This window comes from Miscanthus floridulus, chromosome 3 (genome assembly GCF_019320115.1).
Source record: "Miscanthus floridulus cultivar M001 chromosome 3, ASM1932011v1, whole genome shotgun sequence".
In the NCBI taxonomy this organism is placed as follows: Eukaryota; Viridiplantae; Streptophyta; class Magnoliopsida; order Poales; family Poaceae; genus Miscanthus; species Miscanthus floridulus.
Window position 1 is genome coordinate 25,229,087 of NC_089582.1, and position 14,296 is coordinate 25,243,382.

General features: G+C 43.7%; 1 protein-coding gene across 1 annotated transcript; it reads left to right on the plus strand.

Moving 5' to 3' along the window:
- Positions 1–10,525: 10,525 nt before the first annotated feature.
- Positions 10,526–14,091, plus strand: LOC136543349 (uncharacterized). Its single transcript, XM_066535823.1, has 3 exons — positions 10,526–13,053; positions 13,133–13,220; positions 13,309–14,091. The coding sequence occupies exons 1-3, from the start codon at positions 10,526–10,528 to the stop codon at positions 14,089–14,091; spliced, it is 3,399 nt and encodes a 1,132-aa protein (XP_066391920.1).
- Positions 14,092–14,296: the final 205 nt, after the last annotated feature.

Below are 14,296 nucleotides of genomic sequence, written 5' to 3' on the forward strand. Positions count from 1 at the left end.
TCCCAAGGGACTTTTGAAAAGTTTGTTGGTCGAGACTAGCGGCATTTTACCCAAACAGGCTTCCGCAAGGAATTCTGACATGATACTAGTCCTGATTGTGGGGTTGTGCAGGACTTATATGTTTGTTCCCTTTAACGAACAAGGCATGGTCGTGGAAGGTGAAAGAATTTGAATTGCTTTAGAAGAATATTTCACTTTCATTAACCATTCCTTTGATGGTTCCGCTCTAGGGGAAACTTCCTTTGTGTGCTTTTTGTGCCATGATAACTTTGAGGTATTGCCATAATCCTCGAATTTGATAGGGAACTCCGAAGGATGAATTATTCTTTCCTTCGATGTTCGTGGTTTGGGTGAGGGGTCAAGAGTCGAACCTAGCAATGGTATGTGTTTGGTCTCGACCGATGAGGACTCCTCAACGCTCGACATGACTTTTGCCTAGAGGGGTTTGGTTCTTATGATGAAAGAAGTGTGTCTGTCTATGAAGTTTTCAAGGAATTCTACTTGTTCCGTTATAGGTTTGTGCGTGAAACAACCTCCAGCAGTCACATCTATGCATAGGTCAGCATCTATGTCGAGACCCAAACAAAAGAGATGCAAAATCATGCCATCGGGTAAAGACAAATCTAGGCTGGCTTGTATTAATGTTGAAAACTGGGCCTAGGCTGCACCTATAGACTCCTTCTCGCACTGCCCAAAGTCGAGGATTGCCCTTGGTAGAGAGCCGATATGGGACATGGGGAAAATGTAAGACAAAACTTGTCTTTAAGTTCATCCCAGTCCCCATTCATACTTTCTATAGCAAATGTGTACCATTGTTTCGCCTTCCCTGTGAGAGAGAAAGGAAACAATTTCCACTTTAGAGTCTCTTGTGTCATGCCCGAGATGCTCAGGCATGAACACATTTCCTCAAATGCTAGCAGGTGATGGCGAGGGTTTTCACAATCGTGCCCTGAGAAGGGTTGTGCCTGAACCATAGCTTTTAAACTGGGGTGGAGTTCACAGCCAGATGAATGGGTTGGTTTTGAAACAGGTGTTGGCTCAAGTAACTCCCCCTTTGAAGCGGACAGATTTGAATTTGAAGTTGGCTTCATGATAGAAAAGGTAAAAGAAAACTATTTTGTTTTTTTTTATAAAAAAGATAGAAATATGAGGATGAACTAGGTTTGAAGAAAATACAGCAATTGTTCCCCGACAACAGCGCCAGAAAGCTTGTTGGTATTTCTTAACGTTTACAGAAAGAATCTACAAGCGTACAAAATTACCGTTGTAGCTTTCACCCGAAAGTATTTAGGGTATCGTATTTCCACAGGGAATGGAGGTATTTCATCTAGCTAATTCATCCAAGGACAACACAAATATAGCTGATAAGGGTAGAGAAGGATTCTTATGGCTTAGAGTCTAAGGATGGATAACTCTACTTATACTTGCTTACTTCGGGCACCGGATCGCACCTGGTCTGCCAAGTGATGCTGGCCTCCAGCTCTACGCCATACCCGAATGTGGGGGGTTACAAGGGACGGACAGAGCTGTCACCACCTACCGTCTACCCCTCAACCGTGGGGTATGAGGCAAACAAAGGTAGCCTCTAGCCTAGACACCATGTCTATGCTATCGACTACTACTCTAGCATCCACATAGGGTTATCTGTCTTTATCAGGGCCCTCTACTAGAGCATCCACCATGGGGACGGACGATGAACCCACAAGAAAATATGAGTATAGATTAACTAATCAAAAGATTTTTATGACCAAAGAAACCACGAACACTTACTAAGATACCCGTTGAGGTACAAAGCCGGTGTTCGTCGAGGTACAAGTGGGGGGAGGTTATCGACAAGCTCGGCACTTCTTCCCCAAACTCTCCCTCACATCTCTCCCTACTAAGTTGCTAGAGCTAGCTAGGGCCTAGGCCCATGGAGTGGAGATGCTCTTGCTCTTGCTTTGCTCTTTCTTATCTTGTGTGTTGTTGAAATGAGGAGAGGGGAGCCTCCTTTTATAGGTGGAGAGGAGGGGGCTCTTTGAATAATGCCTCATCCCCTCATGGAAAGTGCAAACAGACCTCAAGATACGTTGAACCTGGCCAGGCACCAACATAGCCGTTATTGGAACGTCGGTAGGAAGCTACCTGCCAAAAATGGGGCCAAAAGGGGCCGATTGGGGTGCGGCCGCACCAGTGGTGTGGCCGCACCGCCACTGAGCCCAAACACACCTATTTTTGGTGAGCGAGCTCCTTTGGGCTTCTTGACTTGGCCCATGGTGGTGTTCTATGAAGTTGAGATGGTTTGGTTGGAATTTGGCCTTGTTCTCCATTTCTTCGGGCCCTGATTCTGCTGGTAAGTGGGCTATCTCCCCTTTGGCTCATATCGGATGTCTACAATATTGAATTTCTTGTATACTTTAGGCTCTTTTCCTATGTAATCCTGACATGTCCTCTTGCAAATAAATAATCACAAAAACTTATGGAAATGATTAGTTTTAAGTTCTATTTCTAAGTTTGGTGACCATTTGTGCAGATTTTATGTGAGAATTGGCAGTTAGAAATAGGAGTTAAGGACCACCAACAATTCCCCACCACCTTCCAACCCTTAGGCAAGTTTCGATCGGTGGAGAGCACCAAGGGGGAAGTCATCGGAGGAGGAGGATTGGTGGCGGAGAGCACCGGAGGAGGCGCAGGCCGAGGCCAGATCTAATGCCACCTTCATCCCCGACAACTACTATGGCTATTGGACAACACCGGTGCCAACATGTTGCTGGCTAAGGATGATCTCCACAATGACTTCTCTAGCTGTTGGTCCATCTCGCATGATTTTTGGCGGCGGCAGTTCAGATGAGCAAGAAAAAAAATGGTTCTTTATCTTTTGGGGAACGACGCTTGAAGTGGCGCCGCTCTTAATTTTCTTGACATCCCTGTAAGTGAGCCTCATGTGCCACAACGTTAGGAGTGATGCCCTGATGATGTTCTCTCTAGGCATCACTCCAATCACACTGTGGACCTTATGCCCTACACAGCATGGAGTGATGCCTTAAAGTAATCGGACCCCATGGACAAGATTTTGGCATCACTCCTGGAAGGCTAGTGTGCCAGTAATGTAGCATCACTGGCAGGCCCACACGATATATTAAAAAAGCAAAGCTGCCGCTTGTTCTTTGTTTCGCGGTGAGTGGCAATCAGGACTCCGGCGTTAAAAAACCTTTTTAACGTAGATGGCACCGGGGCTCCCACTTGTTTTAGCATGGGCATCAGTAGATGCAGAGTGGTGCCTAAACCTTCTCTTTATATTCTGAGTGTCACTTTCGCTACACACTGCAGAAGGCCTTATAGCATCCACTTCCCTTATCAATAAGAATGCCTCTATATTTAGACATGAAGACCAACGCATTCCTTTATTCCAAAAATGTCCCTACATTTAGACATAAACCACTTGACCATCAGCCACAAAAATAGTCTATGATCTTCAAAGCATCGAACGGGCCATGGGTCCTTTATAAAGTCGCTTCATCTTAATGCAAGTTGATGACACTGTGTCGCCTCAAGATTCTCCTCGGGTTTTGATCTAAACCACTCTATCCACAGTTTTTAGGTTGAGACTACCAAATCCTCTAGGCTCGCTTAGCTAGTATATCGCTACTGTCGAACATATATTAAAGTAAGGTTCCTTTGCCCATCATTTTAAACTATTTTCTGCCACTAACCCTCTAACAACTTTGGGGTGATGAGATTCCTTTGTTTGATGCCTCACACTACTACAATAAGCATTTGTAGGGGCGGCTAGCGATGGTTTGTAGAGGCGGCTCGGCCAGCCGTCCCTACCATACCATCTCTACAAATCATGCATTTGTAGGGGCAGTTCCTAGACCGCCCCTACAAATCGATTTGTAGGGGTGGCCGTAGTACCAACCGCCCCTATAATACCTGTTTGTAGGGGCGGTTCAGTCTAGAACCGCCCCTACAGTACATTTTTCCACCAAAAATATTCAAATTTACAATTCAAATTCGACCAGAACATATATATATATATGCATATATAATTCAAATTTAACCAGAACATATATAATTCAAATCTGACCACAAGCACAAGAGCATTATATAAACTACCATTACAAGTCCAATTCACAAGAATATATACAATCCATCATTAAATAGATATAATTCACAAGTCTAATTCGTTCCACAAGTCCAAACCGTCCCACAAGGTAAGATCAATGTCAAATTCCATACACATTGTTATCAACAGCCTAGAGCTAGCCTTTCAGTCTCACGAAGGTGTTGGTACTGAGGATTTCTACCTAATTCAGAATCTCGGTCGTGGTAGGTGCCTTTGACGTGTACAATCTGGTCCAATATGAAGTTGCAAAAGTCGCCGACGATCTCTAAGAGTTGGTCATCCTTATATGGGTCTCTTTTCATTTCTTTTTCTTCTTTCCACTATAAGAGAACAAGTTTCGGTTTAGTATTTCACACCATGTGCGAAGTTTTTATACTACGGGTGAAGAGGTTCAAACTTACCCTTAAGGGATGTCTCCTGTAGGCACCGATGTTACTCATCATAGAACATACATAGTATCCACAATGTACACTCCCAGGCTTCTGCTTGGGGCACTGTATGTTTTGCATATGGAAATGTTAAGTAATGCTTTTGACAGCCATGTAATGGAGTACTAAAGTAAGTTACACTTATCGCATATAGTGTTTTTATAGCTAGCCTTTCCTTCCTTACTGGATCATGCCTTCCTTGATGTTTATTAACATAGAACCTAAATGCCCTGTTTGAATTATTTTAGCAAATATGACTTGTTAGTATCCAAAAGTGAACGTTATAAGTATGTATACAAACATATAAGCTAATGAGGATTGTCGATATGTATATGTCTTGAGAATCGATATGAAGTCTTTGTATGTCACTGGGTCCCTATCTATTGAATCAAAGACTCATGCCATGCTCCTCCCAACATCGACGCCTATACAAATCCAGTGGTTGCTACATGAATTTAATCATAGAACTAGATAAGCTCTTTTGCATCGAATAAAATATATCAAACAAAGCTTTAAGTATAGAGTTGAACTTACTCAAAGTTGTATGGTAGCCATATAGTAGAGTGTTGTTGGAGATTTTTAAAAGCCAGGGCAATGTATGCCGAAACCTTAAGGGACTCTTGCCTTAGTTTCTTCGCACGGATGTCCTCTTTCTCCCGAAGGGTCTTTCCAGCAGCTAGATCTTTGTCATCCAGTTTCCACTGTCTAGGGTAATTAAAATTTGTTTGTGCTATAGCTTGAGGGTCTATATACTCGGCTTTTACACTTGGCATTTGTTTTATAATGTGCACTTGCATTCTACAAATCACGGTGTGGGTTAGTTATAACAAAATTCAAAGATTACCTTCATATCATATCGGGAGGACAAGGACTTACAGGCACCACGTGCGAATTAGATTCATTTCCATTGCTCCGAGGTGAAAGCATGTCTGCATGTCATTGAAGTCAAAGATAATTTTCCTGGCTAGGCTTCCAAATGTGCCGGTGGGGAAGCATGCTTGTACGAGGTCTATGCTCGTTAGGAGAATACGCAAGTACCAATCATGGAACCTTCTCATTCCAAGTGGTAGGAGCTGGATGTCCCGGTTTGGTAGGAAGGGCTTGCCTCTTTCATATATTTTCGGGCAATCCTTTGACCATTTGATGGCATCAACATTTGGATACTGCTTTGCTATTTGTTGGAGTTTGCTAGTGACGGCCTCCTCAGAAGCCCGTGATGGGACTTTTTTAACTTGGTTCTCAGGCTTGAACTGGTCATGGGCATACCACTTGTGCACCGATGAGACGTCTTTCATCAAAACATAAATTGGCCTTATGGTGATTGGATGCTTCTTTCAAAGTTCCCATTCAGGCACATCCTCATCTTCTTGTACATCACCTTCTTCAGGAGGCACTCGTTGTTCATGTATCGGCTGCGCTTGTTGAGAAGACTGTGGCATCTCATCATGCACTTGCTCGGTACGAGCTGGAGAAGGTTGTGGCTTATCAGGCACATGCTCGCTAGGAGGCAGGGAAGAATATAGCATCTCAGGAATATGGTGGTCATGAGACGGTGAAAATATCTCCCCGTCCTCGACAACTTGCTCCAAATTTGAGAGAGGGGGAGGCAGCAAAAAATCAGTCAATATAATGTCCCGTTTGTGCTAGAGGATGAACTGCCCCATTACGTCTCTGAGTAACACCAGCCCCTCAGGAGTTGCGTAGTCTATCCTCCACTGCATGAACTCAGGCTTCACGGTATACACCTCAACTCTAGTGTAGTCCGGTGGTATCTTATTATTGTGGTGTAAGCCACCGGGGGATGTGCCACACCAGTTGCCACCTCCATCACAATGTTCTGCCGGCCACTAAGAAATACCAAGGTGCAACTAGTTGGTTCCTGTATGAGATCGATGGGGGTTGTGGCTGTAGTGGAACCTTGGCTGCTAGAAACTTTCAGAGGGCTGCCAACAAATGCCAGTTCTCCCGGCGGCGTCATTAATGTTCGTGGCTTCGTAGACAGTCCTTGCTCCTCTGGTGCCTTCACAACTAGAGCCTTCACTTGGAGCTCAAGATTAGCCTCCTAGTCTCTGCCATGTTTCTTGTAAATGTGCCTATCCTCTTTGAATCCATGCTTCTAGGTCATTCTTTTCCCTAGCCCCCTAGTGCGACATGTGTGCTCGTTGTTTCCCAAGCCAAGGCTAAGCTCGTCCCTCTCTCTAGAAGGATTGAATGAGCCCTTCTCCTTGTCTTCAGCATATTTTAGTATCCTTGATACTGCCTCTTGGGCCTCCGGCTTATCAAACTTAAGATTACCACCGGATGATTCTGTACTCCTCGCATATATCCAATTCCTTGAGCGTACCTTCAAATTCTTTACATCGATATTCCCAGAAGTTGTGGCCTCTTCGTCCATCTTCCTAAACTGCTCTTCCTTGGCATAGTAGCCACCAGGGCCTAGATGATGGTGGTGTTTGTTCCTCTTCGCCAGCTCGGTGTTACGAGCACTGAGCTCCAATGCCTCTGGTGAAGTCTTCTGAGCCACGAGCTCCTCCCATTGACTAGGAGTTATGTTGCCAAACTCGTTGAACGGAGTTAACTCCTTTTGGATATACTTCTTGTTGAGCTCCGACCTCCAACGTCAGAATGACTCTCCCATGATCTTGAAAGCATTTTTTTACCAGTTCATGCTTACCCTCCGGAAATCTAAAATTGAGCTTCAACTACTTATCCCATAGTTCATCTTTTTTCTTCTCTGGTACCTCTTTCCAGTTAGGGATTGCTGGGTTTAATTTATCTCTTACTAGGGCATCGATCGCATTACGGAATCATCCTCTTAATTCCTTCGGCTCAAGGATCTCCCCTACTGGTCCGACCTTCGTTATCACATAGCATGCCTTATCTGGATATTGGTTTGCTTTTCTATCCCCTTGTTTCCTCTTTGGCTTGGTAGTCGTGTTCATGGTTTGTATTGAGGTTGTGGAGCAGAGGCCTCAATGTCCGTCTCTGTGGCTGTTGCCTCTGCTCTCCTTTCCTCTACTCTGTCTTGTCCGGCGAGATGTCGCAGACGTCGACATCGTCTTTTCTAAGTTTCAGGAGGGACCTGTATATACGACAGGTCAAAGTGTTAGCAGAGGTAACACAGCCAAAGATTTAGCAAAATTTACAAGCTACGGCTTTATCCCTACCTCCTCGTTCGGGTCAAAATCCTTGTCCAAATCTTCCTCCATTGGCCTCCTTCTGGCTTCATGTGGGAAAGGATCCTTGGGACTTACATATCCCTCTTCTGAGTCCTCATCATAATCATCCTCTTCTTCTTCGCCTTCAGCAGCCTCTCCTGCTCTTCCTTCTACTCCTCCTTCCTCCTCGTCATACTGCTTCTGAGTAAGCATCACTTCTAGATCCTTTTCTAACTCATTATCGAACTGCTCCTGAGTAAGTTGGTCCTCTAGTGCTTACTCCTAGGTTGGCTGCTCATCATGCTCGGGGCATCGGACTACACTGTCTGGTGTCCGTGATATTATTTTGCACTTTGTTCTAATAGATGCAAGAAAGTGTGCTTTAGGTACGTGAGAAGGTATAAGAAATCAAAAAGGTCTATAAACCAAAGTAGTCCTATAAAACAACAATGTATCAAAAAACGAGTAGTAGCAGTAGTAGAGGCATCAGAAACATATCAATCATCTTTTGATCATGAACTTGGAGCATCAAGGCATCATAACAGAGAAGAGAGGAGAAGGTAATGTAGGGGCGGCTGCTAATGATGCCAAGTTCCTCACAAGTTCTTGATCATCAGCTCATATTCCATATAATGTATGGACTTGGACAATTTCATCATCGGCAAAACAAAGGAGAGGAGAGGGGAGATTTGGCAAAAAAAAGCAATAGCTGCTTAGCAAACATAGAGCAACAACTGATTGCTGCCACATGGTTGGAAGACCCCTGCAGATCCACCAAACAACAGCTTAACAAACATATATATGCTCACTGTTAACAAACATAGAGAGAAGAATAGTAGAGTACAGAGAATCTAGAAACTGCAGGTGCAAAATATATACTGAAATTAGATTGAGAGAAACTTCTACTGAATATATATACTGAAGCTACTTTTAAAAAACTTATACGGTAGATTGAGAGAAAATACAACACTTATACTGAATATACAATTAAGATGACATAATAAAACAAACTGAACTGCAACTTAAAAACTTAACCAAAACAATTAGAGTTAATTAAAATCTGAACTAATAACGGTAATGAACCTGAAACTAAGTCTAGATACTCTGAAACCTCAACTCTAACTGAAAAAACTTAACTAAAATAAAAGTAGAGTAAACTAAAAATTGAACTCATAAGTAACTGAAACTGAAACTAAAGTCTAGGTACTCTGAAACATGAACTCAATCTCAAAAAGTTAAATCAAATAAAACTAGAATTAACTAAAAACTAAACTGATAACTATACTGAACCAGAAACTTAACTAAAAAATACTGCGATATGAAATGTGTTCCGAGCACAGTAATGTGACAACCTGACAACCAAACCATATAAATATAAAGAACAAATTTGACAGTCCAACGCATCCTCGTTCTGACACAGATATGGATTTGTTACAGACATGTCAAAGGCGGGAACTATTCTTTATGGCTAAATAAATGCAGACAAAATGATCAGGAGGGTACTCATATACCGCTAATAGAAATAAGTAAATCCTTACAACCATAAATGATCTAGAAAATGAATCGCAAGTTGCCGTTGATACTTAGAAAGCATGTATCACTACTAGAAATGTGCTAATCAATGACGATTCCCTCGTGACGATTACCAAATTCATCACAGAATGCTAGCATTCTATGACGAAATTTGCTGGTTCGTCATCAGTCACAAGTGACGGAGGTTTGGCAATAAGAATAATGACGAAAAGGAAAAGATCGTCATACAATAACAAAAACTAAATCGTCATTGATTGTTTGGCTCTTGTTGCACCTCGAGGACATGGCGTCGTGGTCCCACCGTCGGGTCCCACTTCGAGGACGTGGCTATGCGGACCCACCTTCGGGTCCCAACCTCGATGACATGGCGATGCGGTCCCACCAGCTGGGCGTGCCGGTGAACACGTGGCGCCCGGGCCCATGGTTGAGGTCAACCAGCTGCCTGCCCCTCCCTTTATTTTTTTTTGCAAAAAAATTGCTCCTCCCTGAGTTCGAACCCGCGACCTCCCTAGTGAACAGGTATTAGCCTTACCACTGGAACACACGCGCTTTTAAGATTGTAAGATACATTTTTTCCTTTTGTGCTGAGTAAATGTCGATGACATGGCGTGCGGTCCCACCAGCGGTACACGGCGGCGAACACGTGGTGCTGCTGGCCCATGGCCCAGCTCGACCAGCAGCATTCCCCTCCTTTTTATTTGCGCAAAAAAAGGAGGCCACAACAGGGTTCGAACCTGGAACCTCACGGTTAACAGGTAGGTGTCTTACCACCGGAACGCACAGCCATTCATGTCTACAGCATACATGTTTTCCTTTTATCTAGTCATTATGTGATACTTTGTTTTTTTTATGGATTGGTTTAATGGGCCCGTACACATGCATCATGGCTGATCGCGAGGATGTCGTACCTGGCGGCCGATCGCGTATACGTCCCTGGCGGCCAATCGCGAGGGCATCCGTGGTCCTATACCCAGCGTCGAGGCATCCCCGGCGACTTATCAGCGCCGTGCTGGCGAGCAGAGCGGCGCCGGGCAGCGGCGGCGCGCTTAGGACATAACAGCAGCATCGGTGAGCAGCTGCAGATCGGCGCCGGGGCAGCGGCGGCACGCGTGGGGCAGAGCAGCACCGTCGGAGAGCAGAGCTACGCGTGGCGCGTGAGCAGAGGATCGCCAAGTACAAGGTTTGATTTGTATTCAATTTTTTTCTAAATATAAGCATGTCTTTGATATGTTTTAAATTTTGTTGAATTTATTACTGGAATTTAAGGATTGAGTACAAGGTTTATTGTACTGTCAAAACAGATGGATAGAAGCTGGATTTTTGGGGCACCATTCACACCTGCATATGTGAAAGGAGTTGAAGAGTTCATGCAATTTGTTAGTGAAAGATACCCCAAAGACAGCCAGATACTTTGCCCGTGCAGCAGATGTCTAAATCAAAAAATGCAGTCTCAGCATGATGCAAGTGACCATATACACATTTATGGAATGTCAGCTACGTACACCAGGTGGATTCATCATGGGGAGTCGGCGGATACTGAAGTGGTTGAGAATTTGGAGCAGCAGGTCGAAGGAAGGGATCATGACTTTGGGATACATGTGGATGTGGCCGATGATGACTATGATGAGGATCATGGAGTACCAGAGATGATAGGAGAGCTGTATGCTGCGGCAGAGGCAGAGGGACAACAACCAATGTTTGCAAGAGTCCTTGAGGATGCGAAGAAGTCACTTAGCCCAGGATCTAGGCACTCAAAATTCTCTTTTCTGGTGAGGATGTTGTATATCAAGTCTCGTTATCGAATTGGGAATACAGCATTTTCCGCGATGATCAAGTTGTTGTCAGAAGGATACCCTCAGAGTGAGTTGCCAAAATCATATGATGAGGCCAAGAAATATCTTAGAGAATTGGGTCTTGGCTGTGAAAACATCCATGTGTGCCCGAACAATTGTGTGTTGTTTCGAAAGAGGTATGCTAAAGACAATGTGTGTCCAGTATGCAAGGCATCTAGATGGCAAGATGAATCTGGGACCAAGAGGGTTCCACACAAGGTATTGAGGCATTTTCCACTTTTGCCAAGGTTGAAAAGAATTTTTGCTTCAAAGCGAACTTCTGAGGAAACACAATGGCACCAGAAAAAGAGGACGCCAGTCAACAATGTAATGAGCCATCCAGCTGATGGGGAAGCATGGAAGGATTTCGACAGGAGAGAAAAAACCTTTGCATCCGACCCGAGGAACCTAAGGCTTGCCTTAGCTACCGATGGATTCAATCCATTTGGCAACATGAGTACCCAGTACAGTATGTGGCCAGTGCTTCTGACACCCCTGAATCTCCCACCATGGGAATGCGTGAATCCAGCAAACTGCTTTATGGCATTACTCATCCCAGGTCCAAAGTCTCCAGGAAAGGATTTTGATGTGTTCCTTGAGCCCCTAATTGAAGACCTGATCGATCTATGGAAGGGTGTCCGCACCTTCGATGCATGTACTGGTAAGAAGTTTGACCTTCGCGCTGCCGTGCTGTGGTGTATACATGATTATCCAGCGCTGAGCACGTTATCAGGGCGAACAACAAAAGGTTATTATGCATGTATTCATTGCGACAAGGATCCGTTGTCTCGGGCAATAAGGAATAAGATATGTTACATTGGACACCGTCGTTACCTTTTTCAGGGACATGCATGGCGGAGAAGCTTGGCTTTCGATGGTAAGCGTGAAAACAAAGATGAGCCAGGCAAGTTCACTTTGGAGGAGGTCCTAGAGGAGCTAGAGAAGGTGAAAGATGTTAGGCCAGGGAAGCATCCTGACATTACTGGGAATAAAAGGAAGCGCAATGAGGGTCCAAGGATTTATAGCCACAAAGTTGGGTTGTGGAGATTGCCATACTGGCAACATCTAAAGCTTCCACATAATCTCGATGTGATGCACATAGAGAAAAACATATGTGAAAACATTCTTGGCACATTACTCAATGTACAGGGCAAGACCAAGGACACAACTAATGCTAGGCTAGATTTGTATGATATGGGCATAAGACCTGAATTTCACTTGCAGCAGCATGGCAACTCAGTCATTGCTCCACCTGCTCCGTATGTCTTGGGGAAGGATCAGAAAATCGCGTTCTGCAAGTTTCTCAAAGGTATCAAGTTTCCTGATGGATATGCAGCTAACCTAGCAAGATACATAACTGCAGATGGTTCGAAGATCCAGGGAAAGCTGAAAACACATTCTTGCCACATACTCCTACAAAGAATCATACCTGCTGGCCTAAGAGGACTGGTGAGGAAGGATGTATATGAAGCAGTTGCAGAGATCGGGACCTTCTTCAGGGAACTATGCAGTAGAAATCTACGGATTGATGTTGTCAAACGGCTGAAACAAGAAATTCCATTGATCCTATGCAAGCTTGAGAAAATCTTTCCACCTGCCTTCTTTGATGTCATGGTGCACTTGGCCGTCCATCTTCCTGATGAGGCACTGCTTAGAGGACCTGTTCAGTACGGATGGATGTACCCAATAGAAAGGCGGCTAGGCACTTTGAAGAATTTTGTAAGCAACAGGGGTAGGCCGGAAGGATCAATTGCTAACGCATATATGGCAAGTGACACCTTGACTTTTTGTTCTAGGTATATGGAGGATATTGACACTAGATTTAATCGTGATGATGGTAGTGCTGGAGAGGTGCCATTGCTTGATGACATCTCTGTTTTTAAGCATGGTGTTACTCTTGTTGGATCTGATAGGAGGCAGTACATTGATGATGTTGTCCTGAATAAGTTAGTCTGGTATGTGCTAAATAATTGTGCCGAAGTTGAGGAATATGTGGAGTAAGTATCATTTAGATGTTTCGGTTTAAGTTTTTTTTTTAATTTTAAAATATTCTTATGACTAAACTTTGCCCTGCAGCTTGTACAGGGCCGATCTAGAGGAGCAAGGTGCATGTGATGTTGATAGAATGGTTGAAAAAGGATTTGCAAAGTGGTTTAAGTGCCATGTAAGTAACTACACATTGTGTTTGTAGGTTCAGTACATGAATTCATATCCATATGTCTTTGCTGAACTGATTACTTTTGTTGCAACAGATTGCGAACAAACGCAAGGAGAATCCAGAATCGGTTAGCGAAGGACTGTGGGCACTGTCATGTGGCCCAGATCTGCGAGTTAAGACTTGTGCAGCTTGCAAGGTCAATGGAGTGTGGTATAGCACTGTGGATCATGAGAAGTTCCTTCTGACACAAAATAGTGGTGTACTGACTGAAGGTTCACATAATGGGAAAGACGTAGATTTTTATGGAGTCCTTAAAGAGGTAATTGAGTTGGAATATAACTCGAATCTGCAAGTCCGTCGGACGGTGGTCCTATTTCGATGTGATTGGTTCAATCTAGAAGGCAAGACGAGAGGCCTTCGAGATGACGGACATTTCAAATCCATCAATGTGCAGTCATTATGGTACAAGACTGATCCTTTCATCTTAGCGACTCAATCAAAAAAGATATTTTACCTGCAAGACACATCTTTAGGTAAAGATTGGCGAGTTGTGCAGAAATTTGAACATAGGAATATTTATGATGTGTCTGAAAAAGATAAGGACAGTCATGATGTGCATCAGGATGAGTATGGTTCTGATACTGAACATGTAGTGCAAGCAGGTGCTGAAAATGAGGTCATGCAGAATATTCAAGGTGGAGAAGGCACTATAACTGAAGGAAATTTAGAACACCTTATAAAAAGCAAGAAGCAACCTATTATTCATGAAGATAGTGAGGATGAGGAGGAAGATGAGACAATAGAGCAGTACTGTAGTGATGGTGGCAATGAGAACAATGGTTACATGTCCCTAGACGATGAAGATGATGATCTCTAGTATGGACCTTGACGTACTGTTTTTATTTCTAGTATGGACCAGTGACATGTCCCACTATTGTTTTGGTTTTCCCAACATTTTTGTATTTATTTTGTTGGCAACAGAATGTTTTTTCAACCATTCAGGATCTGTTATTGCAACATGATTATCCTAAATTCTAGTATGGACCTATTCTTTTTTTGCCTTCTCTATTTTCATTTACATA

Bases quoted from the DNA above. Each gene is read 5' to 3' on its own strand.
- LOC136543349 (XM_066535823.1), top strand. From the start codon at position 10,526: ATGGATAGAAGCTGGATTTTTGGGGCACCATTCACACCTGCATATGTG. The intron at 13,054-13,132 runs GTAAGTATCATT...TTTGCCCTGCAG, and splicing joins GAAGTTGAGGAATATGTGGA to CTTGTACAGGGCCGATCTAG. The intron at 13,221-13,308 runs GTAAGTAACTAC...TTGTTGCAACAG, and splicing joins CAAAGTGGTTTAAGTGCCAT to ATTGCGAACAAACGCAAGGA.